The sequence below is a fragment of the Lissotriton helveticus genome, chromosome 7 (genome assembly GCF_964261635.1).
Source record: "Lissotriton helveticus chromosome 7, aLisHel1.1, whole genome shotgun sequence".
Taxonomy (NCBI): domain Eukaryota; kingdom Metazoa; phylum Chordata; class Amphibia; order Caudata; family Salamandridae; genus Lissotriton; species Lissotriton helveticus.
Window position 1 is genome coordinate 1,733,033,391 of NC_136068.1, and position 26,353 is coordinate 1,733,059,743.

Genomic DNA, 26,353 nt, shown 5'->3' on the forward strand with positions numbered 1-26,353 from the left:
GTCCAGGAGATTCAGGTTATGATCTTGATGTTTCAGTCTCTGTCCTGAATCTTGGTGAAAGCAGTTTTGAGGCTTCTGATTTCTGGTCTCTCAACCTCCTGCATCTACCTGGGCACATGCAGGCTCTCCAAGGGAACCCGTAGTTCGGATGGGCCCGGCACCGAGGAAACCTATTGGATGTCCTCCAGATTTTTGCCACGACTGCTCATAATTTGTAGTGATGGCTGATCTAATGCAATTTGTGAAGTTTCCCTTCTCCGCCCAGAGCGGTGGTGACTGATGGATTACTGCTGAGCTGGGGAGGTAGTCTTGGGGAAGCCTGGCCTCAAATTCCTCTGTTAGAGATGCAGGGCATTCGTCTAGCACTAAAGGCATTCTTGCCGTCCGTCATGGGGAAGCTGGTACAGGTTTTCATGTACACCACCACCATAATGTGGTATTGCAACAAGCAAGGTAGAGTGGTGTCCTGAGTCATGTGCCAGGAGGCTCTGCACCCCAAGTTGATTAGAGCATTGGGGCATTTAACTAGTTACAACCGCCTGGTGGGACCCTTGAATAACACAGTGGACGAGTTAAAAAGGAAGTGTGTGGCAGAGTAAAAATGGCATCTACATCCCAGTGTGGGGACTGTGAATCTTTCTTGTTGGGCAATGCATTATCCCGTCTGCGTTCTCTGCTCCCCCTTAAATCATGAAAGCGAAAAGACTCCATTGGCTTGGCCCCAAAAGGTCGTTAAACTAATACATTAATTGGTATTAAGTAACATGGTTGTGTAGAAGGGGTATAGTTGTGTAGAAGAGGACCATTTCAAGGGTTGTTTTTTTTGCAGAGTTTTATATAGCGCGAACTAGACCCGGACCGAATCAGGTATCAGAGCGCTTTACATATTTTCCAGTTACGTTACAGGAGGACACCCTTTCATTTTAGGCACGGGGAGATTAAGTGATTTGCCCAGAATCACAGGAGATTTTGGCGTCGTTACCGAGACTCGAACCCAGATCCCCAGGTCCGATGTCGAGCGCCCTAGCCGTTAGGCCAACTCTTCTCCCCTAAGGTTGATATTGCTCTTCATCAAGACTTACTATGTGCTGGCCGAGAAGCAGTCTCCAGAAGGTCTTCAAGTCTACCTGGGCTACTTTTTATCCAGTCGACACATTCGATGATGCTCTGTTTCGATTCTGCCCCCAGTGCCATTCAAAATACCTGCTGGCCGACCTTCACGAGGTATGCAACATGTTTTTGTCCCCCGAGCATAAAGAGGAAGATTGGTAGGCCTTTCAGTCCTTTCGATCGAAAAAGATTTCACAGGACCACCAGGTACGGTGCAGAGAAAAACAGAAACGGGAGTTCGAACACACACCTGATACCTTCGGGCAGGAAGATATTAAACAGGAAGATTTAGAGACTTCTGCTCCAGAATAAGGGAGCCTTTTCGGTCAAAGATTCAGAATCCAACTTGGAGATCGTTCTGATGTTGCACAATCTACGTCCAACCCTCACACCTGTCCACACTAAAATCTTCCATCCTCACCAAACAAAAGGCTTCTCGGCCGCCACTCCATTTCGCACCCTCTGGCTCGGCACCAAAAGCATAGGGAAAGTCTTTTGTTTCCGCACCTGGCCAAAATCCCAACTATTCGGCTCAGACCATTCCGATTCTGAAAACTAAAATGGGTTCGGTTCCGAAACCTTTGGTACTCAAAACCTAATCTCCTCCTCCGCTCCTGGAGACCATTTTGGAGACATCACAGGAGAGACTCGATCCAAAACAAAAACTGATCCATATACAGCCTCTGACTGGCCACATCTTTACAAGGACTGTGTCGGTGACTTCTACTAAGCGGCAAAACTAATTTTCTTGACTTCCCAATACCTATGAAGAAAAATCTTTTACAACAGAAGGAAGTCAAGGAACCCATTCTGAAAAGGACGGAGCTTGAAGAAAAAGAAGTACGTCACCAGGACCTCTTCTCCAATGGCTGGCCACCGTTTAGCATGAACGTTGACGCCAGCCAATGGAAAAGAGGGGCGGGGCTTAACCTCGCTAGTGAAAATACCTCTATCTCATTAAATCTCGCCAGCTCGACTGCGCAGTCTTACGCTAGCTGAGACCTAAAAACAATAAGGCTACCAGTCCTCTGCACCCTATTCTTCCTCCTTCTCCATCTTACATGCCACCTGTGCCTTCTGTACCTCATTCACCACAGAATCCCTTAAACGTTACACCTCATGGATCTCCACATACAGATGCAGATGGGGGACATGACACTTGTGGTGCACCACCACCATCAGACCCTAGGCAGAATTATGATATTGACCCTCCTCCTGCCAACCCCTCACCTCCTGAAGATACAACATCATATCAAGGGCTCATTACTCTGGCAGCAATATATCATGGGAGTTACTTTACATAAAGAATCTATGGAAGAATTTTAATTTGAGACATTGTGCACCACACATAGGACATCAGTGTTAGTAATGGCTTCATGTAGATGTTGAAAAGCACGGGTGAAATGATATAGCCTTGAGGGGCCCCTGCTTTTGTGAAGTACGGTTTGGACGAGAGAGGTGGGGTATGGATGACATTAGTTCTGTTGCAAAGGTAGGACGCAATCCAGTCTAGAGAAGTCTCCTCTATGCCAGCTTGATTTAGTCTTTGTATCAGAGTGTCCTGGTCAACCGTGTCAAAGGCAGCCTAGAGGTCCAAGAGAAGTCAAAGAATCTTATATAGCGCACAAATCACCGTTAGGTCTCAAGGGGAGAGGAGTTGGCCTAACGGCTAGGGCGCTCTACCTCGGACCTGGGGATCTGGGTTAGAGTCTCGGTAACGATGCCAAAAACCTCCTGTGATTCTGGGCAAATCACTTAATCTCCCCGTGCCTAAAATGAATGCGTGTCCTCATGTAACGTAACTGGTGCTATGTAAAGCGCTCTAATACCTGATTCAGTTCGGGTCTAGTTCGCGCTATATAAAACTCTGCCAAAAAAAAAAAAGGCAACCCCGTTGCAGTCAACTGTGGTCTTCAGGTCATCCCAGATGGCAAGGAGAGCAGATTCTATGCCTCTTCCTGGACGGAATCCTGTTTGGAATTCAAAGTATGGCATTCTCTTCAATGAATTGTGACATCTGGGCGAAAGCTGCTCTTTCTATCAATTTGCCCAGGAAAGATTCATTTGAAATCGGTCTGCGGTTGTCATGGTTAGGCTGCTCCAAGTTAGTTTTCTTCTGTAATGGTTGTATGTATGACTTTTTGAGTTTTCTGGAAATATTCCAGTAGTTAAGAAATTGTTGATGATTCTCCTTACTAGAGTGTCAGCAGAGGTTGTTAGAAGAATTGTCTTGAAGGTTTGCAGTGGACATGGGTTAGAAGGGCTGCCGTCAGGCCGCCTTGCTCTGATAAGGTCCATAGATTCATCATATGAAATGTGTTGAAAGGAATAGAGAGGCTGGGTTAGAGTATTTATTGGACTGTAGCTTTGTAAATGGGTTAGTGATGTTGCTTTGTCTGTTTTTTTAAGTATGAGTCTTACATGTCTGCTTTGTCCGCGTAATGATTTGCCAGTTTGTCTGTGAACTCTTGAGTAATGGGATGAGCTGCTTCTAGGCAATTTGGTTTACGAAATTCATTGAGAATTTGATAGAAATCTTTATTTGCACATTTAGCATTTTGAATTCTGTGTATAGTATTTTTTCTTCGCTTTATTGATAGCTGGCTTGTACAATCTGTTAAGTTTCTGTATGCGAAGTTTGTCTCGGTTGGCATTTGTTTTGAGCCAGGCACGTTGCAGCTTTCTGATTTGTTGTTTTGTCTCTTATCTCTGTATTTCTCCAAGGTGCTTGTTTTCTTTTGTTCAGTTGTGTGGTTTTTATTGGTATCAGGATATCAATAGTTTAGGTGTGTCGCTTAGTGTTTTATGTCGGAAGGCAAGCAAATGGTGGTCTGACCATGGACTGGAGTCATTGTTTGATAGGTAACTAGTTCTGTAGTAGCAAAAATGACCTCTAGGATGTGTCCAGCGATGTGTGTGGGTTTGTGGACGATCTAATGCAGGTTCAGTGCTTTCTAGGCAAGCAGTGATTGTTATCGGATGGGGCATATTTGGTTTGTCAAACCAAATGTTGAGGTCACCCAGGTTGGAGTGTAGTGTTATCAGGTTTGAAACAGTGTCTAGTAGTGCGTCTGGGAAAGTTGCCTTGCTAGCTTGAGATCTGTAAAGGAGCAGGAAGTTACAGGAGGAAGACTGTGTAGGATTGCATCTGGTGAATAAGGCCTCACAATTTTTTATGGAGACGTCATCCACTTTAGTGATATGTAATATTTGCCTGAACACAGGGCCACCTCCTTTCTTCTCTATACATTTCAGGTGATCGTTTGATAGTCTAGAAGATCGTTTTAATGCAGGAGTAGAGCCATATCATCTCCCAGCCATGATTCAGTAATGAATAGTATGTTTGGTTTTGCCTCCGTGAGAAGTTGTGAATGTAATGTTTGTTCTTAGAGAGCGTCCGAGAATTTATTAGTAGACCGTTTAGAGAATATGCTTTGGAGATAGTGTGACTTTGTTTTGTAGAGGAGTGAGCAGTATTTTGTGGACTTGCAGCCGGTGTCATTAGTGTTAGTATTAGTCATATGAGGATAGCAATCCTGTAGCTTTTCTGTATTGTGTTCTTCGCCCAGTAGGCTAAGAAGGTATTTAGATGGGTTTGCGTGCGTAGGTGGTGAGACGGGGTTTACAGGTGAATGTAGTTCTGTAGATTCACATGCGCCCCCTCCCCAGACACCTATGGTTGTTGCAGTTCTTAACTATAATTCATATGCATGGACATTTCTTGACTTACACTTACTTATACTTATACTACATGTTTACCCTCCAGCAGGAAAACAAACTAGCAATGGAGTCGCTGTCCATGCGCGCTATTACCAAGAGGAGGAGTCACATTGCCTCGTGCCTTCTTATAAGAAAAACAACTTTCAAACATCCAGACCCAATACTAGATGACAGGAGTATGAAAAGCATGTGAATATACAGCACTACATCCCAAGAACAGATGCTTACAGGTTAAGTAACATAATCCTTGTCAGAGGTTGAACGTTGTCGCTCAGACAAGGTAAAGTAAATGCATGCATTTGACACTCCTCACTAAACCATTTGAATAGAGTGTCCCCAGCTTGATGGACCCGAAACAATTCAAACAAGTGAATCTATAAAAGGTGCCAGTGCTGGATAATCCTTATCAGAGGTGAGTACATTTTTGTTCTCCAGTATTGTCACTTTAAAGAATATTGGTAAATTAAGTGGGAAGACCTCCCTGGTCCTCTATTATTTGTCTCTTTATCTCCTGAAACTGATTGCACTCAACGATCAATGCCTATTGTTTGCAGGCTGTAATACAGAATCCTTTCAGCAATGGCGGGAGCCCAGCGACAGACACAAGTAGTGGGGAGGCACGATTTGCTTATTTTCCCGCTTCCACTGTGGGAGATGCCACAGCAGTGTCTGTACAGACTACAGATCAATCACTGGCTCAAGCAGGAGGTGAGACTTGACACCAGCTGTTTAAATATTTGTTTTGCAGGAAATGTTGTTTAGGCAACCTATTTATTTATAAAGCATATATAAAATATGTTCTGTTTTTGTTTGTAATTTGGTAATGCCAAGTTGTAGTAGTGGATTAGTAAGCTGCATAAAACTCGAGCCCCTGTAAAGTTGAGCCGATGAATTGAGAAGTCCCTGTAAAATAAAAAGTAAAATAAACTATTGTTCGAGGCATATGAGCTGCAGATTACACACTGTGCATAGATAGCCACCTAGTGTTCGGCCCGGATGTTTGCAGTTTGTTTTTGTTCTAGAAAGTCTTTGGAAGTCACAGGATAGGTGATTCCTCCTTTGGACCATACTGCGCATGGGCATCGGCTCCATCCCCAGATTGTTTTTTTCCGCCACCGGGCTCGGATGTGTTTCCAACGCTCCGTGTTGGAACCGATTTCCTTCGGCGCGCAATCCTCACCAGCTTCGACGGTATTGTTTCGAACGCGTTTCCAGTCGATGCTACTCTTCAACTCCGTAGTCTTCGATTTCGGTCGTCGACGAAGGCCTTCGGGCATACCTAGACCTCAACTTTCAACTCATGGAAAGGACGCCATTTAATAAATGTCCTCTATGTAGGGCGAAGTTTCCCCACACAGACCTACATGAGGTGTGTAACCTTTTGCCTCTCACCGGAGCACGAGGCCAAAGACTGTTCCGCTTGTGCCTCTTTCCGCTCCAAAAAGATGATCCCGGACCGAAGAGCTAGGAGAAGAATGGCTCGTTCAACAGGAGATGCTCCCCCTCCTGACAAGGAGTCTAAGATCTTAGAAGCCTCAGGCAAAAGGGTGGCCTCACAAGCTGCAAATTCATGGAGGATTGCAAACACACAGGCTTTATTAGCACGCTATGATAGAGCGCACTACGATGAACTTGAAGGTTTGCTGCAACATTTACCAGAACCTTTTAAAGCTAAAGCCAACGACCTCATTCAGGAAGGCAAATTTATAACTAATGCTTCCATTAAATGTGCGCTTGATGCAGCTGATACAGCAGCAAGATCCATTAATACTAGTGTATTACTATGCAGGCATGCGTGGTTACGCATCTCTGGTTTTAAGAACGAGGTGCAATCCACAATCCTCAACCAACCAGTTAACCCAGATTTCCTGTTTGGTCCAGCAGTAGACTCAATCTTAGACAAAATGAAAAAAGATACTGAAACTGCTAAGTCTATGGGCGCACTTCAGTTTCAACAACACAGAGGTTCCTTTCGTCGCTCCTCCTACAGAGGCTCCGCAAGAGGCAGCACATCACAGGCTTCCTCTACATTCAAAAGTAACACCCAGAGTACCTTTAATAAAGGCTCCAACAGAGGGGGTTATAGGGGAAACAATAACAAGGGCAGGGGACGTGGCGGCAATAACACCAGAGCCTCCACTGCCACCAAACAGTGACATTTTCACACTCCCTCCAGACCTTCCAACACCGGTCGGAGGCAGAATAAACCAATTCCTTTCCAGTCTGGAATTCCATTACCACAGACAGGTGGGTCAGACAAATTATCCAGTATGGTTACTGCCTGGAACTCACTTCTACTCCACGCAACATACCACCCAAACATCGTCCTATGTCCAAGAACACATCACACTGTTACAACAAGAGGTCGCGTCCATGCTAGAAAAGGGAGCCATAGAGCTAGTCCCTTTTCAACATCAAGGGACAGGAGTATACTCTCTATACTTCCTAATTTCCAAGAAGGATGGGTCCCTCAGACCCATTCTAGACCTCAGACCGCCAAATCAATACATACTCTCAGAGCATTTCCATATGATTACTCTACAGCAAGTACTCCCGTTACTCCAGCAAAACGACTTCCTTGCTACATTAGACCTCAAGGGCGCATACTTTCACATACCTATACATCCAGCTCACAGAAAATACCTCCGGTTCACAATAGAAGGGCAACATTATCAATTCAAAGTCCCCCCCTTTGGGGTAACTACGGCCCCAAGAGTTTTCACAAAATGCCTAGCGGTTGTAGCAGCACACCTCAGAAGGCAACACATCCAAGTGTTTCCATACCTCGACGATTGGCTCATAAAGGCTAACTCGTACGCGCAGTGTGCAAGCCATACGTCTCAAACACTCCAGCTGCTGCACAGTCTGGGGTTTTCCATAAATTACCCAAAATCACATCTACAGCCCTCCCACATACAGCAATATCTGGGAGCCACAATAAATACCTCAGTAGCAAAAGCATATCCAAATCCAGCCAGGATAGCCAATATGCAGACTCTCATTCAAAAGTTTCAGCCACAACACTCCTTACCAGCTCGCGTGTTCATGCAGCTCATAGGCATGATGACATCCTGTATATTCCTTGTCCCTCATACCCGACTTCAAATGCGTCCACTGCAAGAATGCCTAGCAAGGCAGTGGAACCAAGCTCAAGGACAATTAAAAGACCTAGTGTTGGTGGACAGTCGCGCTTACAACTCTCTGCAGTGGTGGAACCCACAAAACCTTTCCAAGGGGCGACTGTTCCAAGAGCCGGTTCCACAAGTACCTCTAACAGCGGACGCATCACTCACAGGTTGGGGAGCCCACCTACTTCAATTCACAGTTCAAGGGCTCTGGACAATCAAACAAAAACACTGCACATAAACCACTTAGAGCTGCTCGCAGTATTTCTAGCACTGAAAGCTTTTCAGAAGTACTTGTACAACAAGACGGTGTTGATCCGGACGGACAACATGACTGCCATGTGTTACATACAGAAGCAGGGAGGGACACACTCTCCACAGTTCTCACCTAGCACAGAGCATATGGAGGTGGGCAATTCCAAAGAACATCTTTTTCCTAGCAGAACACCTGCTGGGGAAAGACAATCAAGTAGCAGCTCTGTTAAGCAGGCACAGCCAACAGCTAAATGAATGGGAGATTCACCCTCAGGTTCTCAAACCATTCTTTCAGCAATGGGGGCATCCAGAGATAGACCTGTTTGCCACAAACGAAAACTCAAAATGCCAGTACTTTGCCGCCAGGTTCTCACATCCGTTGTCACAGGGCAATGCGATATGGATGAACTGGTCAGGCAGATTTGCGTACCCTTTTCCACCAGCCCCACTGATTCCGTTGGTGGCACGCAAACTACGCCAGCAGTCACTCACAATGATCCTGGTTGCTCCCACATGGGTAAGACAACCATGGTACACAACGTTTCTAGAACTTTCAGTAGTTCCCCACCAAAGACTGCGCCTCTCTCCACATATTTTAACTCAGAACCATGGAGAAATCAGGCACCCAGATCCCAATCAGATGAACCTAGCGATCTGCTTTGTAATAACCAAATCAACCCATTAGATGCTTCCATCCAAAATATTATCTGTTACCTATTGCATCTTAAAGATGCAATTTGGCATACTCTTCTATAAGACTACATCTTGCTGCTATTGCAGCTTACCTCCAAAATAGACAACACAAGTCTTTGTTTAGAGTACCCCCAATCAAAGCTTTTATGGAAGGACTTAAAAGGATAATCCCTCCAAAGCACCCACCTTCACCAGTCTGGAACTTAAATATAGTATTTACCAGACTTATGGGACCACCGTTTGAACCACTACATTCATGTGAATTACAATTTCTAACTTGGAAGGTGGCATTTTTGATTGCCATGACCTCCCTCAGAAGAGTGAGTGAGCTACAGGTATTAACCATTCAAGAACCTTTCATGCAAATATATAACAATAAGGTAGTGCTTCGTACTAACCCTAAGTTTATGCCAAAAGTTATATCCACTTTCCATATCAATCAGTCCATAGAATTGCCAGTTTTCTTCTAAAACCCGCAGTCAGTGGCTGAGAGAGCCCTACACACACTAGATGTAAAAAGGGCTCGGCTATATTACGTTGACAGAACCAAATCTTTCAGGAAAACAAAGCAACTATTCGTTGCTTTTGCACCACAACATAAAGGGAATCCCATCTCAAAATCAGGAATAGCCAGATGGATAGTTAAATGCATTCAGATATGCTACTAAAAAGCTAAACGCACTCTAACAGTTCCCCCAAAAGCACACTCAACACGCAAAATGGGGGCATCCATGGCATTCCTAGGAAACATTCCCCTAGAAGAGATATGTAAGGCAGCTACATGGTCTACCATACACACTTTGGCTTAACACTACTGTGTAGATGTGCAAGCAAAGCAGCAAGCTGCTGTGGGCCAGGCTGTCCTTAAAACTCTTTTCCAAACTGCTGCAGCTGGTACAGGTGACCACTGCTAGAGGAGATACTGCTATACAGCCCATGTAAAGATATGAATTCAGCAACCCACATGCCTCGAACGGAATATGCTACTAACCATGTATGAATCTGTTCTTGGCATGTAGGGCTGCTGACATTCATATCGCCCACCCTCCTCCCCGGTGCCTGTCACAGCTGCAGTACTTTTCTACATACATTTACATGGACTTCTCTTACTGGTGCTTTGGTTCCATGGGGACCTCCCACAAGTGCTAGAACAGTGTACACATGCCTAGAATTACAAGTTTAAATGGTAGTCCACTACTGCAAATGGTCATTGACACTTCAGAGATGGATGAGAGTCTGAACAAACATATGCATGCAACCTTGGCTGAAAACCTGAGACAATCGGGGGGAAAAAAAGAAATCATGTGGTTTTGGGGGCGGGTACCCTTTGTTGGGAGTCATTCATTGTGAGAGAAATTGGTTCTCTTCCATAGTTCTGTGCAAAATAAGGGACTAGACAAAAGTGTGCATTTAAGCAAATGGGAGGTGTGCTGATATTCACACATGCAAGCCTGTGTGACATGCAGATCTCTCAAAAGTTTAGAAGCAGTCTACTGCTTTGTGCAAGGTACCCAAAAAGTTGAGAATGGAAAAAAAAGCTATGGCAGAAGATTACTTCTTAAACAAGTAATTTAATACTTTTATTGTGTGTAATTTACCAATTTTAGCCAGATGTCAATAATTCTAAATGTAATGTAAATTTTTGTGACAAGAAAATCAAATGTTTTTGCTTGTCCGAGACTCCCTGAAATCATCAATGGTTATCGGCATCTATTCCTTTCCTTCCTCAGGACAGTTTTATGTAATGATGACACCACAAGACGTGTTACCCGCCGGAACACAAAGAACTATTGCTCCAAGAACTCACCCATATTCTCCGTATGTACCCTAGATCACTCCTGTGTGCACTTCTAATTGTATTGCCTTGTTTCTGTTGTCGGTGGTATGTGATAATGGTACTATTTTTTGGGCAGTTAGCCTTAAATCAACATGATGACCTAGCATGGTCAGTCTTTTATGAACTAAACCCAAATATAGCTGAGGATTCTGCATGACCGTATGACTTAAAAACAAATTGTCAGTTTAACTGAAATGGCTGCCTAAAATCCAAGACTGAGGTACTGAGCACTAGTGCAGTGTCTTTTTAAAAAAATGAAGACCATTTAAAGAAAAGTGAGCAAACTGGTGTTAGTCTAAAATGGAACAAAAAACTATACTGAATGTTATCTGTCAGTCAGAAGTTCAGTTTGTTTACCACGAAGAACCAACCCATAACACGTGAAATAGCATTTCTTCTGGTATTATTGGCGTCACACAACTCCATAAGCCATGCTTGTTTGGCAACAAGTAATAATGCAATCCACTGTTTATCTAACTGTGACCAATTAAGAAGCCAGCTCTCCCTACATACAAAGAATAAGGTGATGTTTGGCCTTGTGCATGTTTCAGTAGTATCATAAAGCTTTTTTACCATCACATTTATGTATATACCTTTCTGCCAATGAGGACCAGTTAGATAGAGAATGTTGTCTGAAAGATGTAAAAATTACTTTACCTTTTTAAGCTGGAGGACTTTGTAAGACTCATCCTCTCACAAAGCTCAAGAAATCTCTTGTTGATACAGACAGAAATACATTTCCAGAATAAGTATTGGGAGAACTCCAGATTTCCCACATGAAGCAAAACATTGAAAGAAAAGTAAATGAAGTAATGTATTCTTTAAAGGTGATTTATTAAGCGAATGATGCTGAAAGTGAATGTCTGGGAGGGTAAAGAGACTGGAAATGTGATGGGGAGCTATTCGCGACGGCACACCTTTTGGAATAATGCCCTCTTATCCAGTATTTGGGTGTCTTTCATAGATTCACATGCCTGAATCATTCCCCGTCGTCGAGACGGGAGCCTCCGGTAAATAAAAAAGTAATGTCCTATAGACATACATAGAGAAAATAGGCCCAAGGGTCTCCCCTTAGTGGCCTTTCCTTGTCCTTATGTAAAAAGGACCAAACTCTTACAGTCAGCCAATCAGCTCCGACCTCCCTCTAGGACCTCCCTGGGAGGAGCCCCAGTCCCTCAGATTTTCTACCGCACGTTGTGCTAGGGAGTCTCCAGCTTGAGCTCTGCTCAAGATTACTTATAATCATCTAACTTTCTTCAAAAGTGATTCCTCGCTCTCAACCCTTCAAGGATTCTTCACTACACTGTTTTGCAGTAAGTGGCTTCTTTCCACAAACTTCTTCCATGTCGGAGTCACAGAAGAAAGCCCTGTTCAGGGCCTGCTCTTCCTGTGGGAAGAAGAGGATCCATGTGGATGATAAGCATGAGCTATGCTTGTACTGCCTTTACCCAGATCATGTCTCGGACAAGTGCAGGATCTGTAGGTCTTTCCCTAAAAAGACTGTGAGAGACAGGGAAGGACGCCTTCTCATCTGGCTGGACAGGCTGAAGGACAGAGATAATCTTGAATCTTCTGAGAGCAGTGTTTCCAAAAGCTCAGAAGTCTCTAAAAAGAGGCCTAGGGTATCTTCCCCGGGCCCCTCAGACACTCCTCCTACGAAGACAAAAAAGTCTTCAGAGGCAAGATCTACGTCATCTTCAGTGTCTGTTCAGGCTGATCACACCTTCAAAAGGCCTGCTCCATCGTCTACCAGACAGACCCACAAAACAACCTCTGTCACAACCACTGTGTCGACGACATCAGCGTCATCGCCTTCAGCGTCGACGACGACGACTACTTCCTCAACATCATCAGGTAGACCTGTTTCCTCTATTATATTACTGCAATCGTCGTCGACGACGAAGACCCTGTCGACGACGAGAACCACACCATCGACGACGGCATCGTCATTAACGAGCCCACCGTCGTCGAAGAACTCACAGACGTCGACGAAGACGTCGACGACGAAGACACCGTCGACGGCGGGCTCGCCGTCGACGAAGGTACCGACGACGACAACATCGTCATCGAAGTCGTCGACGACCAAGGTACAGTCGTCCACGCAGTCGACGACGACACCGTCGACGAAGACACCGTCGACGAAGACACCGTCGACGAAGGAACCGTCGACGAAGGAACCGTCGACGAAGGGACCGTCGACGAAGGGACCGTCGACGAAGGGACCGTCGACGAAGGGACCGTCGACGAAGGGACCGTCGTCGTCGTCGACGCCGACGACGAAGGAAGACTCGTCGCCCATTCTAGACCTTCGGGCACTCAATGCCTTCCTACGGAGCCAATCGTTCAGGATGGTGACGATTCAAGAAATCCTGGGCACTCTCGAACAAGGAGATTTCATGACATCCTTAGATCTCCAGGATGCCTACTACCACATCCCCATCCTCAAGCGTCACAGAAAGTTCCTGCGGTTCGAGGTGGCGGGCCGACATTATCAGTTCAGAGTCCTACCATTTGGCCTCAAGTCCGCGCCGCGGATCTTCACGAAGTGCCTAGCACCGGTGGCGGCATTTCTGCGTCAGTTGGGTCACCAAGTCTTCCCTTACCTAGACGACTGGCTGGTGAAAGCACCCTCAGCCGAGGACGCGGCAGCATCCTCCTGCGCCTGCACCAATCTTTTTCAGAGGCTAGGATTAACCATCAATCTCAAAAAATCCTGCACCACCCCTACGACAAGGATCACCTTCCTAGGGGCTATCCTGGACACGGAGTGCGTGAAGGCCTTTCCCTCGAAGGAGAGGGCGGACAAGATACTATCTCTGGCCACGGCTGTGGCGACAAAAACATACATCAAAGTGCGCACTTACACATCCCTCATGGGAATGATGTCTTCGTGCATACTCCTTATCCCTCACTGCCGACTCAGGATGCGCCCATTGCAGGAAGCTCTCGCAACCCAATGGACCCAAAGCACTGGCTCTTTCGAGGACATTGTGCAAATCACACCAAAAATGTCCACAAGCCTAGCTTGGTGGAGGAATCGAAAAAATCTGAATGTAGGATTACCGTTTCTCCTTCCGGCGACACCTCTGGTGATCACCACGGACGCCTCCTTGGAAGGATGGGGCGCCGTTCTACAAGATCTTCGAATCAGCGGCAAGTGGGACTCTCAGGAAAAACTGCTCCATATAAATCTCTTGGAGCTGAGGGCGGTATATCTTGCTCTACAGGCATTCCTGCCACGCATCCAGAACTCCCCAGTGCTCGTCAAAACGGACAACACCACGACGATGCACTACCTCAACAAACAGGGGGGAACGCGTTCGCTCTCTCTATCACGCGAATCGCAGAAAATCTGGAACTGGCTGGTGTTACACGGGATCCAACTCAAGGCGGACTATGTCCCCGGAAAAGACAATACTATCGCGGATGCCCTGAGCAGGCAAAGATCCCTCTCCCACGAGTGGGAGCTGAGCGACAACGCCCTGGAACACGTCTTCTCTCAATGGGGAGTCCCGAACATCGACCTGTTTGCCACCAAAGAAAACACCAAATGTCCGCACTACGCAAGCTGGCATCCCCAACAAGGGTCTCTGGGGAATGCATTCTCCATCGGATGGTCCAGCGCGTTTGCGTACGCCTTTCCTCCGTTTCCAATGATCCCGAGGCTCCTCAGGAAGATGAAGGCGGAGCCATGTACCCTAATCCTGATTGCCCCGTTCTGGCCGAGACAACACTGGTTCTCGGATCTACTTCGACTTTCCATCAGGTCACCGATCCGTCTGAGGCAGCACCCGAACCTCTTAACAATGTCCAACGGTCAGGTGCAACACCCGAACCTCCAATCACTCAAGTTGTCGGCCTGGCTCCTGAGCACAGGGAGTTCAGTGGACTAAATATCCCGCAGGACTGCAGGGATATCCTGTCGAAAGCGAGAGCGGATAGTACAAACAAAACCTACACTCTCAAGTGGAAACGGTTCTGCATGTGGTGTGTGGATCGGGATCTACGACCACTCTCAGTCACCCCTGAACAAATACTACCATACCTGCTGCATTTAGCACAGTCAGGCCTGGCACATGCATCCATAAAGGTTCACCTCGCAGCTATCTCTAGATTCACTAGGACTTTCACAGGACCTTCTCTGTGGTCCAGTAGACTAGTCAAACAATTCCTGAAGGGGCTCTACAGATCCTTTCCGAGGCCTCGGAAAGTCCCTCCAACATGGCAACTGAATCTGGTACTCAACCAACTCATGAGAAGTCCATTTGAACCCATCCATCGAGCATCCATCAAACACATCTCCTGGAAAACAGCACTCTTGCTCGCTCTAACATCAGCCAGGAGAGTTAGCGAGCTGCAAGCTTTGTCCATTCAGGAACCATATATGCAATTCAGACAAGACAGGGTAGTGCTGAGACCAAACCCTAAATTCATACCTAAAGTCTCTTCGGACTTTCATCTCAACGAGCCAATTGTCCTCAGGTCCTTCTTTGCAAATCCGTCCACAGCAGCGGAAAGAGCGCTGCGTTCTCTGGACCTTCAGAGGTGCCTAAAATTCTACCTGGACAAAACTAAGGCTCTCAGGAAATCTTCACAGCTGTTTGTGGCATACAGCAGACCAAGAGTGGGCCTGCCTCTCACGAAGCAAAGCATCTCCATATCCTCAGCGATTGCATTCTGCCACGACAAGGCCGGACGGCCTTTAACTGAGCATGTTACTGCTCACTCCACCAGGGCGATGTCCACGTCCGCAGCACTGTTCGCTGGGGTACCAATCTTGGACATTTGCAGAGCGGCGACTTGAAAGTCACCGCACACTTTCTCCAGACATTACTGCCTGGATATCGAACTTCAGAAGGATGCGGCAGTGGGCCAGGCAGTGCTTCGCCATCTCTTTCAGTGATGTGAGCCTTCCTACATCCCGCCATCCAGGTATGCACGTTCCTTGCTATTGTGATGTTACTGTTATGCTGTCCACATGTTGTATGACGACACATGCATTGTCTACTGTGACTACAGAGCATTTCCATCACGCAGGTGCATATCTGATTGCTAGCTATTCTGATTCAGGCATGTGAATCTATGAAAGACACCCAAATACTGGATAAGAAATGCGTTACTTACCTGTAACAGCAGTTATCCAGTATTGGTGTCTTTCATAGATTCACATGCAACCCTCCCGCCTCCCCTGGAAGGTCTCACATCCCTCTCTAACAATATTACGCCAACCTAGTTGGGTGCGTACGAAAATCTGAGGGACTGGGGCTCCTCCCAGGGAGGTCCTAGAGGGAGGTCGGAGCTGATTGGCTGACTGTAAGAGTTTGGTCCTTTTTACATAAGGACAAGGAAAGGCCACTAAGGGGAGACCCTTGGGCCTATTTTCTCTATGTATGTCTATAGGACATTACTTTTTTATTTACCGGAGGCTCCCGTCTCGACGACGGGGAATGATTCAGGCATGTGAATCTATGAAAGACACCAATACTGGATAACTGCTGTTACAGGTAAGTAACGCATTTCTAAACTGCCTCTAAGACGTTATCCATCCACATCTTAACCCCTTCCCTGCTGAGCTCGTCATGGCACACACTGCTCGTGTGCTGATGACGAGCTCAGCTCGTCACCACACCCACACCTGGAAATCCCTCTGGTGCGGGCACCAGAGGAATTCCCTCTTTTTCCCCAGAGCCTCGGGAGCTGGGGAAGAGCTTTCCCAGCTCCCGAGGGCCCCCCTGGTTTCCCTGAAATGACGGTCAGCGTGCACGCGCGCTGACGTCATTTCAGTGAAACCGAAACTGAAATGAGCCAAGAGGCTCATTTCAGTTTCCCTTTCTTCGTGCTCAGGGGGCTATCTCAGCCCCCTGAGCATGTAGAAAGACGGGAGATGTATCATTGGAAAGGGGAGAATCTCCCCTTTCCAACGGTATCCCTCCCACAGGAGGGAGACCCCAAGCAGGGATCCACCCACTAGACCCCATGGATGGGGGAGCGGCCCCTTGGGCAAGGGCCTTTGCTCCCCCCAATTCTATTTGGCAATTTTTTTGTCTTTTTCCCTCCCCTAGGGGGCAGATGGGGGCATAAGCCCACTAAACACCAGGGATTTTACAATAAATTTGAAATAAGAGTGGGGGCTGCCCAAAACGGGCATGCCCATGATCCCCCCCCCCCCGGCCCCACAATTGTTAGTCTTTCGGCATTGGCCCCTAATCTGCCCCTTCGGGGGGGCAGAAAGCCCACTAAACACCAGGGATTTCTTTTTTGAAAGTTTTTTTTTTAGGGTGGGGGCTGCCCAAAATGGGCATGCCCATGCCACCGCCCCCAATTGTTAGTCTTGTATTGGCCCCTAATCTGCCCCTTCGGGGGGGGGGGGCGGAAAGCCCACTAGACACCAGGGTTTTTTTTAGATAGTAAAAGTAAGGGTGGGGGCTGCCCAAAATGGGCATGCCCATGCCCCCCTCCCCCGGAATCATTAGTCTTTCTGCCCTCCCGGGGGCCAGATGGGGCATTGGCCCCTAATCTGCCCCTTGCGGGGGGGGCACGCCAATGCCCCCACCCACCCGCCACCATTACAGCCTTTCTGCCCCCCCCCCGGGGAGCAGATGGGGCATTACCCCCCAATCTGCCCAGCCGGGGGTGGCAAAAAGCCCACTAGATGCCAAGGATTTTTTTGGGGCAAATTTGAAATAGGGTGGGGCTGCCCAAAACAGGCTTGCCCATTCCCCCACCAATTACAGCCTTCCTGCCCCCCTGGGGGGCAGATAGGGCAGTAGCCCCCAATCTGCCCCCCCCCCCCCCCACGGGGGGCATAAAGCCCACAAGACACCAGGGGTTTTTTTGGGCAAATTTTTATTAGGGTGGGGGCATTGGCATGCCCATTTTGTGCAGACCCCACTCTGATTAAAATTTGCACAAAAACATCCCTGGCGTCTAGTGAACTTTCTGCCTCACCTGGGGGGGCAGATGGGGGCATTCATCCCCAATCTGCCCTGCCGGGGGTGGCAAAAAGCCCACTAGACGCCAGGGATTTTTTGAGGGCAAATTTGAAATAGGGTGATGCTGCCCAAAACGGGCATGCCCATGCCCCCACCTCCTCCCCCACAACAATTACAGCCTTCCTGCCCCCCCTGGGGGCTGATGGGGCAGTAGCCCCAATCAGCCCCCCCGGGGGCAAAAAGCCCACTGGACACCAGGGATATTCCAAAGTAGAACAGGCTAAAAATGTATTTTTAAAAAATTGTAGCGTTTGGTATTTACAAGAAAGTACCGAGAATTCTACTGTTTTGGGGTCATCCTAGTCACAGGCCTTTGGCCCACCCACACACGTGAGGTATCATTTTACTTGGGAGAACAAGGGGAACGCTGGGTGGTAGGACATTTGTGCCGGCACGGAGATCCCACGCAAAAAAGTATGGAAAAGTGTTTTTTTTTACCTAATTTTAAGGTTTGCAGGGAATTCTGGTAGGAAAACGTTGGGGGACCCACGCATGCCATACCTCGCTGGACTCCCCCGGGTGTCTAGTTTTCAGATCTGTTTTGCTTTGGTAGTTTCACAAGATGGCCGCCGAGCCCGGGGAAAAAAACTCAGGTGCTCCGCCCCCACAAAATAAGGTAGTTTTGCTGTAGGTAATTATTAAGTCTCCACCGTACGATTTGGGCCTTTTCCAGTTGCAGCCACTATGCCTACCCACGCAAGTGAGGTACCCTTTTTATTGGGAGACATGGGGGAACGCTGGGTGGGAGGATATTTGAGGATCCATGCAGATTCCACAACTTTACCACACAGAAATGTGAGAAAAAAGCGTTTTGTTTTGTTTGCTTTTGCGAAATTTGAGGTTTGCAGTGGATTCTGAGTAGGAGGATGATGAGGGACCCACGTAAGCCATACCTCGCTGGACTCCCCCGGGTGTCTAGTTTCCAGACATGTGTGTGTTACATAGGTTTCCCTAGATGGCTGCCGAGCCCCAGGCCAAAAACTCATGGGAACCCCTTTGCAAAACCAGGTTGGTTTGCGATAGGTCATTTTGATGTCGCCTCATTAGGTTTGGGCCCTTGCCTGTTGCGGGTCCTTGAGCCACCCACGCAAGTGAGGTACCATTTTTTTCGGGAGACTTGGGGGAAAGCTGGGTGGAAGGAAATTTGAGGATCCACGCAGATTCCACAACTTTACACACAGAAATGTGAGAAGAAAGTGAATTCTTTTGCGAGATTTGAGGTTCCCAGTGGATTTTGGGTAGGAGAATGATGAGGGACCCACGCAAGCCATACCTCGCTGGACTCCCCCGGGTGTCTAGTTTCCAGAAATGTATGAGTTAGGTAGGTTTCCCTACATGGCCGCCGAGCCCCGGGCCAAAAACTCATGGGAACCCCCTTGCAAAACCAGGTTGGTTTGTGATAGGTAATTTTGATGTCATCTCTTTAGGTTTTAGGCCCTTGCCTGTTGCGGGTCCTTGAGCGAATGTGAGGAAAATGCGTTTTTTTGTTGTCCATTTTTTAGCTTTGCAAAGGATTCTGGGTAACAGAACCTGGTGGGAGGCAGTCGAGTCACACCATGCTGAATTCCCCTGGGTGTCTAGTTTTCAGAAATGTATAGGTTTGCTAGGTTTCACTAGGGTCCGGCAGAGCTAGGGTTAAAAAATGACAGGTAGGCACTTTGCCAAAAAAGGCCCATTTTTCACTGCGAAATTGAGGTGCGACCACGTTGTGTTTTGCGCTGTTTCCTGACGCAGGAACTAGGCAGACCCATGCAAGTGAGGTACCATTTTTCTCAGAAGACTTTGGGGAACGCAGGGTGTGTGGAAATTTGTTGATCCACGCAGATTCCAGAACTTTCCAGCACAGAAATGTGAGGAAAATGCATTTTGTTTGTCAATTTTTTAGCTTTGCAAGGGATTCTGGGTAACCGAACCTGGTGGGAGGCAGTCGAGTCACCCCATCCTAAATTCCCCTGGGTGTCTAGTTTTAAAACATGTATAGGTTTGCTAGGTTTCCCTAGGTGCCGGCAGAGCTAGGGTGCAAAAACTACAGGTAGGCACTTTGCCAAAAAAGGGTCAATTTCTAACTGCGAAATTGAGGTATGACCACGTTGCATTTTGCCCCGTTTCCTGTCGCAGGCACATGGCCGACCCACACAAGTGAGGTATCGTTTTTATCGGGAGACTTAGGGTAATTCAGATTTGTAAATCAACTGTTATTACCTATTGAGTTTTCACGCATTTCTCCCTTCAAAATGAAAGACATTGTGTAAAATAAAAAAATCATTTTGAAAAATCACCAATAATTCTCATGCTAGTATGAGTATTCCCAATTTTGAAAATGTGGAAATATATACTGTTTCTAAACTCTATAATTTGTACCCAATTCAGAAATACATAGGTGTCTTTCATACAGATTTTTCCATGCATACATTTTCCCAGAATAATTGCTCTATACCCGGTACATAATAAAATACCATTGCTAGTTGCTGCTCAGTTTATGGCTCGTCGGGTTCTTGGCGAAACTACAAATCCTGTATATTCCCACAACCAGGAAGGTCTAACGGATGTAACGGTATATTACTTTCAAAGAGCTGTCAAAATTACAAGAAGTTACAGGTGAAAACGTTGAGACAAAAGCCTGTTTTTTTTCAACTAATTTTCAATGTTTCCAATATTTAACTGTTAGTTTCTATGAAGAAATCTTCATGGATTTAGACAAATGACCCCTTTCTGAATTCAGAATTTTGTCTACTTTTCTAAAATGTATAGCTTTCCAGGATCCATTATTGCTTTAGAACTCATTTCTACCATTAACTGGAAGGAGGTTAAAAGCACTAAAATAGCAAAAATAGGCTATGTCCCAGAAAAATGCCAAAACTGTGTGAACAATGTTGGTTCTCTGACAAAAGACTGTCATTCCCTAAAAGCTGAGAAAATGCTGATTTCAGCTCCAGAAACCCTTTTTTGATAACATTTGCAGGGAAAAACCCAGAGGCTTTCATTTGCAACCCGTTTTCCCAATTTCTCTGAAAAAAACAAAATTTTTACTGTATTTTGCTTAATTTCTGGGACCCCTCCAAGGGAATCCACAAACCCTGGGCAACTTTAGAATCCACATGATGTTGGAAGAAAAGGACGCAAATTTGGCGTGGATACCTTATGTGGTCAAAAAGTTACAGGGGCCTAAGCGCGCACTACCCCAAATCGCCAAAAAAAGGCTTAGCACAGGAGGGGAAAAGGCCTAGCAGCGAAGAGGTTAAATGCTGAGAACAGTAGACTCATTAATCTGTCTTTTTTTCAAATAGAAGCGCTAGGCTAATCTGGTTAGTGGCATGCATGAACAGAAGACTTATTTTGATGTTGGGAAAGAACCAAAACTGTGGCCTGGGCTAAAGCAATTCTTTTAGTTCAAGTTGGAAGCACAGTGAAAGTCAGCCAATTGCTTTTCTTGCTATAAACTGTATGGGCATAAAAGGGCAAACTAAAGCTATTTTATTAATTTTCTCTGTGAAATTAGGAAAAGTGATGGATCCAGAACACCCCGCGATGAAAGGAGGCGAGCGCAGCACAACGAAGGTAAGGATGTTTATGGTGCCCTGACTTGTGCCTTTAACCAATTGTGTGGTGTTCATTCACATTAATGATTTAAAGTTGTTCACTTTTTCAAAGATCTTAGAGGCCCAGGTCTCGGATATGGGGTTTGGAGCTTGAATCTTTTCTTTATTCATGTGCTACACAGTGCACTATTCCACCTTTTAGTGTGTGGTTCAGTATTTGTTCGTGTTTCTTTCCCCCAACACCCAAGCCTAATTTGGTCGTCGACCAATAATGAGTATTCTAATATACATTTTTTGGTATTGTCATAGGAAACATAGTGGATTTGGTCCAATTAATTTAAGCCCTGACATAGCTTCAAATCATACAAACAATCTGATTATAGGCGACACATTCACATCAACATCTCTGTTGAAGAGGGAAGCATTCTGTGTATAGTGATACTGTTAGATTTGGGGGTCTCTAGTTGGCATAGGTAGGTACCTGTGACAAATGGGGACCCTAGCGTCTAGTAAGGGTAAGGGGGTACACTCCTAAAATAACCCCTGCTCACCACTTTGGTAGCTTGGCCCGAGCAGACAGGCTTATCTCAGATCTCAGAGGCAGTGTGTAACTCATTTGTGAACACATACAGTAATCAAGTGACAACACTACAGATGGACACCACACAAGTTCTATATTAAAAATAAGTTTTCTTTTTTATAGATTTAACACAAGACCATAAACAACACAAATAGGTACTTCCAAAGAACTCTTGGGGAGCTGGTGGTTGAAGTCTGTTGCCCCTGATATTTCAGCAGGAGGCAAGCTCTTCTCTCAAGCTTTTGGAGATCCTTTACACGTTGAATAAAGCACACACAACGTTCATTTCTCCTTTCTTTGGCAGTCAGGCAACCACTGCATGCCAATCCTCCAAGCAGCACTTCAGCTTAGGGATAGTCTCTCCTCAGTTTCTCTGGTTCCACTCCTCAGCAAAGGTTTCTTCTTGTTGTCCAAAAGTGATCTAAAGTTCTGGGGTTTCGATCCCCTTTTTTTTTATATAGTTTCTCTTTGTTCCCTGAAGGCAAGAGGACTGCTTTACTGCCTTTATCCTGACCACAAACCTAAGGATTGTAGGGTACGTTTTAAACAAATACTTTGAAAGATCGGGAAGGGAGTCCTCCCTTGAGGCTACAGAGGCTTCAGAACAGGGATATTGTGGTCTCTCTCTGATAAGGAGTATTGGGGTATCGTTCATAGATTCACATGCCTGAATCATTCCCCATCGCCGAGGCGGGAGTCCCACGGTATATAAAAAAGCAGTGCCAAAAGCACATTACAGTAGTAGGCCCAATGAGAAAGGCCTGAGGCCTAGATTGTAGTAGCCTATCTACCTCATTATGCTAAAAAGACCAAAGTCTTTGTTTTCCAATCCGCTCACAGCACCCTCTAGAACCCTCTCTGCTGAGCCAGTTCTCCTCAGATTTTCACCGCACGTCGTGTGGAAGGAGTCTCCCTGAGTGGCTACTCAGTTTTTTCTCTACTTCAGGATGTCTGACAAGAAGGCCTTGTTTTGACCTTGCAGAACATGAGAAAAGAAAAGGGTCCATGTTGATGACCAACATAAGGACTGCATTTATTGCCTTTATCCAAAACATTAGGCAAAAAATTGTAAGATCTACCGCACCTTCCCTTCCAAGACCTTAAGGGATAGGGAGGCCACAGTCCTTTCATGGCTCAAATCCTCTTCTACTGATGATGAAGACAGAGCTTCGACCTCCAGTGAAAGAGCAAGATCGCAAGAGGATTATCCAAGTGAGGGGAGAAAACATATTAAAACCTCCCACTCAACTTTGGGCTCTCCAGAGCTCTCCAACTTCTCTCTCTGATGCCCCACCTCTCAAGGAATCTAAAAAGAAAACTGTGAGTAAAAGCTGTTCTGTCTTCTCAGCTTTTCCTGTGACTACCATCTCAGTTACATCTTCTGCTTCTTCGTTGACGGCGTCAACTTCTACCACAGCTATCACCTATCCTGTCTACTAGGATCTCTATTGTGGCAAAAAGAACCATCGTCGACGATCCGTTGACGACAGCCTTGTCTTCGAAGAAGCACTTGTCGACGAAGATACCATCGAAGCCCCCGTCGTGGAAGACAACGGTGGTCCCGTCGACGTCTGTTCTGTCGACGGTGGTCTCGTCGACGGCGAGTCCGTCGAAGGTGGTTCCGTCCGTCGAGTCCGTCTACGATGGTCCCGTCATCGACGCTTACAACAATCCAGAAAACTGCTTCAGCAAAGCCTCCAGCCATAGAGACCTTTTCTACACCACTTTCTTCAAAAACTTTCCAGTTAATATCTTACCGGAGGCAAGAAGATTCTTATATCTCGCCACTTACGCCCTCTCACCTCTTAGAGACTTACACTCATGAAGAGGAGGATGATTTTGAGGATGATTACCACGAGGGAGCTTTTGGGGGTGGCTCACCATCCTTCGGAATTGAACATTAAGTGTCAGGATGATGAGGAGGATGATGACTATGCTGAGCATTACTATCAAGAGGACATTATAATGCCTCATCGTACAGAATACCAGAGGCGATCTCGGGCTTCAGAGTCCAGCCATTTGCCACCGAGCCTTATTCAGGATTTACAGGCCATGCTGGCAGACTATAGACAACGCTTTCCACCACAGCAGGTCGTTCCTCCACCCCAGCCTGCAGTCCCTGCTCCTCAACCTGAAATTCCACCACCTACGTCTCCGGTCATGGAAACTAAACAACCTGATTTGCCTGCACACACCCTGGACACTTCTTCGGATGAAGAAGTAGAGGAAGGCGAGTTACCAGATAATCCTCCTTTGGATCCGTGGGATGATTGTTATTCCAATGCCGTCTCCGCCAACCCCACAACCTTCAGACTCACCACCTGAAGATATAGGTGGGTTTCATAATCTTATGCAGCGAGCTGCGAGTAGATTTCAACTGCCAGTAACAGTGGAACAAACAGACTGTTTTCTTCATGATTTTAAAGAAGAAACTAGAAAGGTATCTAGAGCTATTCCTATTATAGATTATATCTGGAAGGAAGGCATTAAAGTGATGAGAAATCCTGCTTCTGTACATGCCGTGTTACCACGGATTGACAAAAAATATCGAGCTCCTCTCAGTAGCTCTTCATGCCTTACTGGACACCCGCGGCCTGGATTCGGTCATTTCACAGGCTGCACAACAAAGATCGAGAAACCCGGCCACCCCCATCACGACACCACCAGATAAGGAGGGGTGTCGTTTGGACTTTATCGGTAAAAAAATTTCAACCATGGCAGCTGCCTCAATCCGCTCTGCAAATTCTTTGGCGATTCTAGGGCGCTATGATTGCCAAATGTGGTCTGACATGGCTAGTCGGATTGATCTAATTCCGGAAGATAAGACCGGAGGCTCGCAAGATCTTGACGGAAGGGGAACGTGCAGCTGCAGAAACCATCGACTGCGCTTTGGATATTGAAAATACAAACTTTAGACAACTGGCAGGAGCTGCAGTTCTCAGACGTCAGGGCTGGCTAAAGGCTACCACCTTTCGGCCCGAGGTCCAACTAAAGATCCTGGATATGGCCTATGACGGAGAGTCTCTATTTGGGAAACACATAGACGAAGCCCTCCAGGCAATCAAAACGGACACTGGTACCGTGAGATCCCTGGGTTCCCTGCAGTACAAGCGGGGATCCTTTAGAGGTAATAGAGGACGTGGATACTCCTCTAGAGGAAGCTATTACCAACAAGGCAGACAATATCAGCCTCTATACCGGCAGAATTATCAGTCTTCTTACCGCCAGTCTGGAACAGCTAGTTTCTCTCGCCAAGGCGGACGAAAGCGCACAAACAATCAAGGGCGAGATACTCACAGAAAACAGTGAGATCAGTTGGGCGCCAACCTTATTTCCTTCCCTCCCTGTGGGCGCGAAAATATCTGGCTTTCTACAACAGTGGCAACAGATCTGAAAGAAACAGGTTAGTATTAGATTCCTTACCTTAGAATATCCTCAGGCGTCAGACTGGATCTGGAAAATTTTGCTTAGCAGTATAGTACCCCTGTGCGTCGGTAGGCGTTGTATGCCGCTCCGCGTCTGTCGTCGGCGTCGTTGGCGCCGGGATGACTTCGTCGGAGTACATATACGCCGGCCTCGCGTGCTGACGTCAGTTCTTCTTTTTTCCGCGCCAGCAAGTGCAGGTCCGGAGAAAGTGGTACCCTTTAGTCACTTTTTGACTAAGCTTTTTTGATCTTTTTTGGATCCGATTTGAGTCTACGACTCCATCGATGCCGGTAGGGATGCCCGGGTTCAAGCCCTGTGCCGACTTCAACCGACTGATGTCAGTTACCAAACCCCAACGCCGGTGCCTACATTGTCTGGGGCCCGACCACGATGACAAGTCGTGCCCCGACTGCCGGCCCTTGACGTCAAAGGCTAGGCGGGAGCGGTCCCACAAGCGCCTCTAGCTCCAGCAGTCGGCCCCGCGCCGCTCAAGGTCCCGGTCTGGAAGGAGGTCGAGGGACCGGTTGTGAGGCCGGAGTCATCACAGCTCGGCGAGTCGACACCACTCGTCGGGCTCCAAGTCCTCACGTAAGAGGCACAAGAAGTCGAAGAGGCAACATCGCTCTTCTGACTCCCATCCCACCCCCCCAACCCCCCCAATTCCCCCCCACCCCCGGCGCTCGAGAGCCGCAGGCGTCGCGGCCTGCTCTATACTTGCTGGTCCCTGGTCAGAACGCGACGCCGGAGGAGATCGATGCCTTCCTCATGGTCATGAGGTCGCTCTCTCCTCCGTCGGGGTCTGCGGCGCCTTTGAGCCCAGTGGACCCGATTGGGAGCCCAAGCGGGCCGGGTGCTTCGGCCCCGGCGCTGTCGGCGACTTCCGTCCCGATGCCGCAAAGCCCCACTGGTTCCGGTTCCGAATCCGGGTCGCTGCTGGTCGACCTTACGACCCCGCCGGCGTTAACCCCTAGGGTGTCCCCCCCGGCGCCGTCCTCTTGACGTCGTCGTCCCTGGTCCAACCCTCGGTCCGGATCCGCCGTCGGAGCGGCGTCACTCGACGCCGCATTCGGCGCCGG

The 26,353-nt window shown here is 47.1% G+C and overlaps 1 protein-coding gene across 4 annotated transcripts in view; it reads left to right on the forward strand.

Moving 5' to 3' along the window:
* The window catches only part of USF2 (upstream transcription factor 2, c-fos interacting), a 241,316-nt gene that overhangs the window by 90,777 nt on the left and 124,186 nt on the right, over positions 1–26,353 (forward strand). For all 4 annotated transcript variants that reach the window (XM_078655437.1, XM_078655439.1, XM_078655438.1 and 1 more), the window contains exons 5-7: positions 5,385–5,538; positions 10,634–10,721; positions 21,232–21,290. In XM_078655437.1, the coding sequence (XP_078511563.1) occupies positions 5,385–5,538; positions 10,634–10,721; positions 21,232–21,290 (301 nt within the window). The remainder of the gene's footprint in view (positions 1–5,384; positions 5,539–10,633; positions 10,722–21,231; positions 21,291–26,353) is intronic.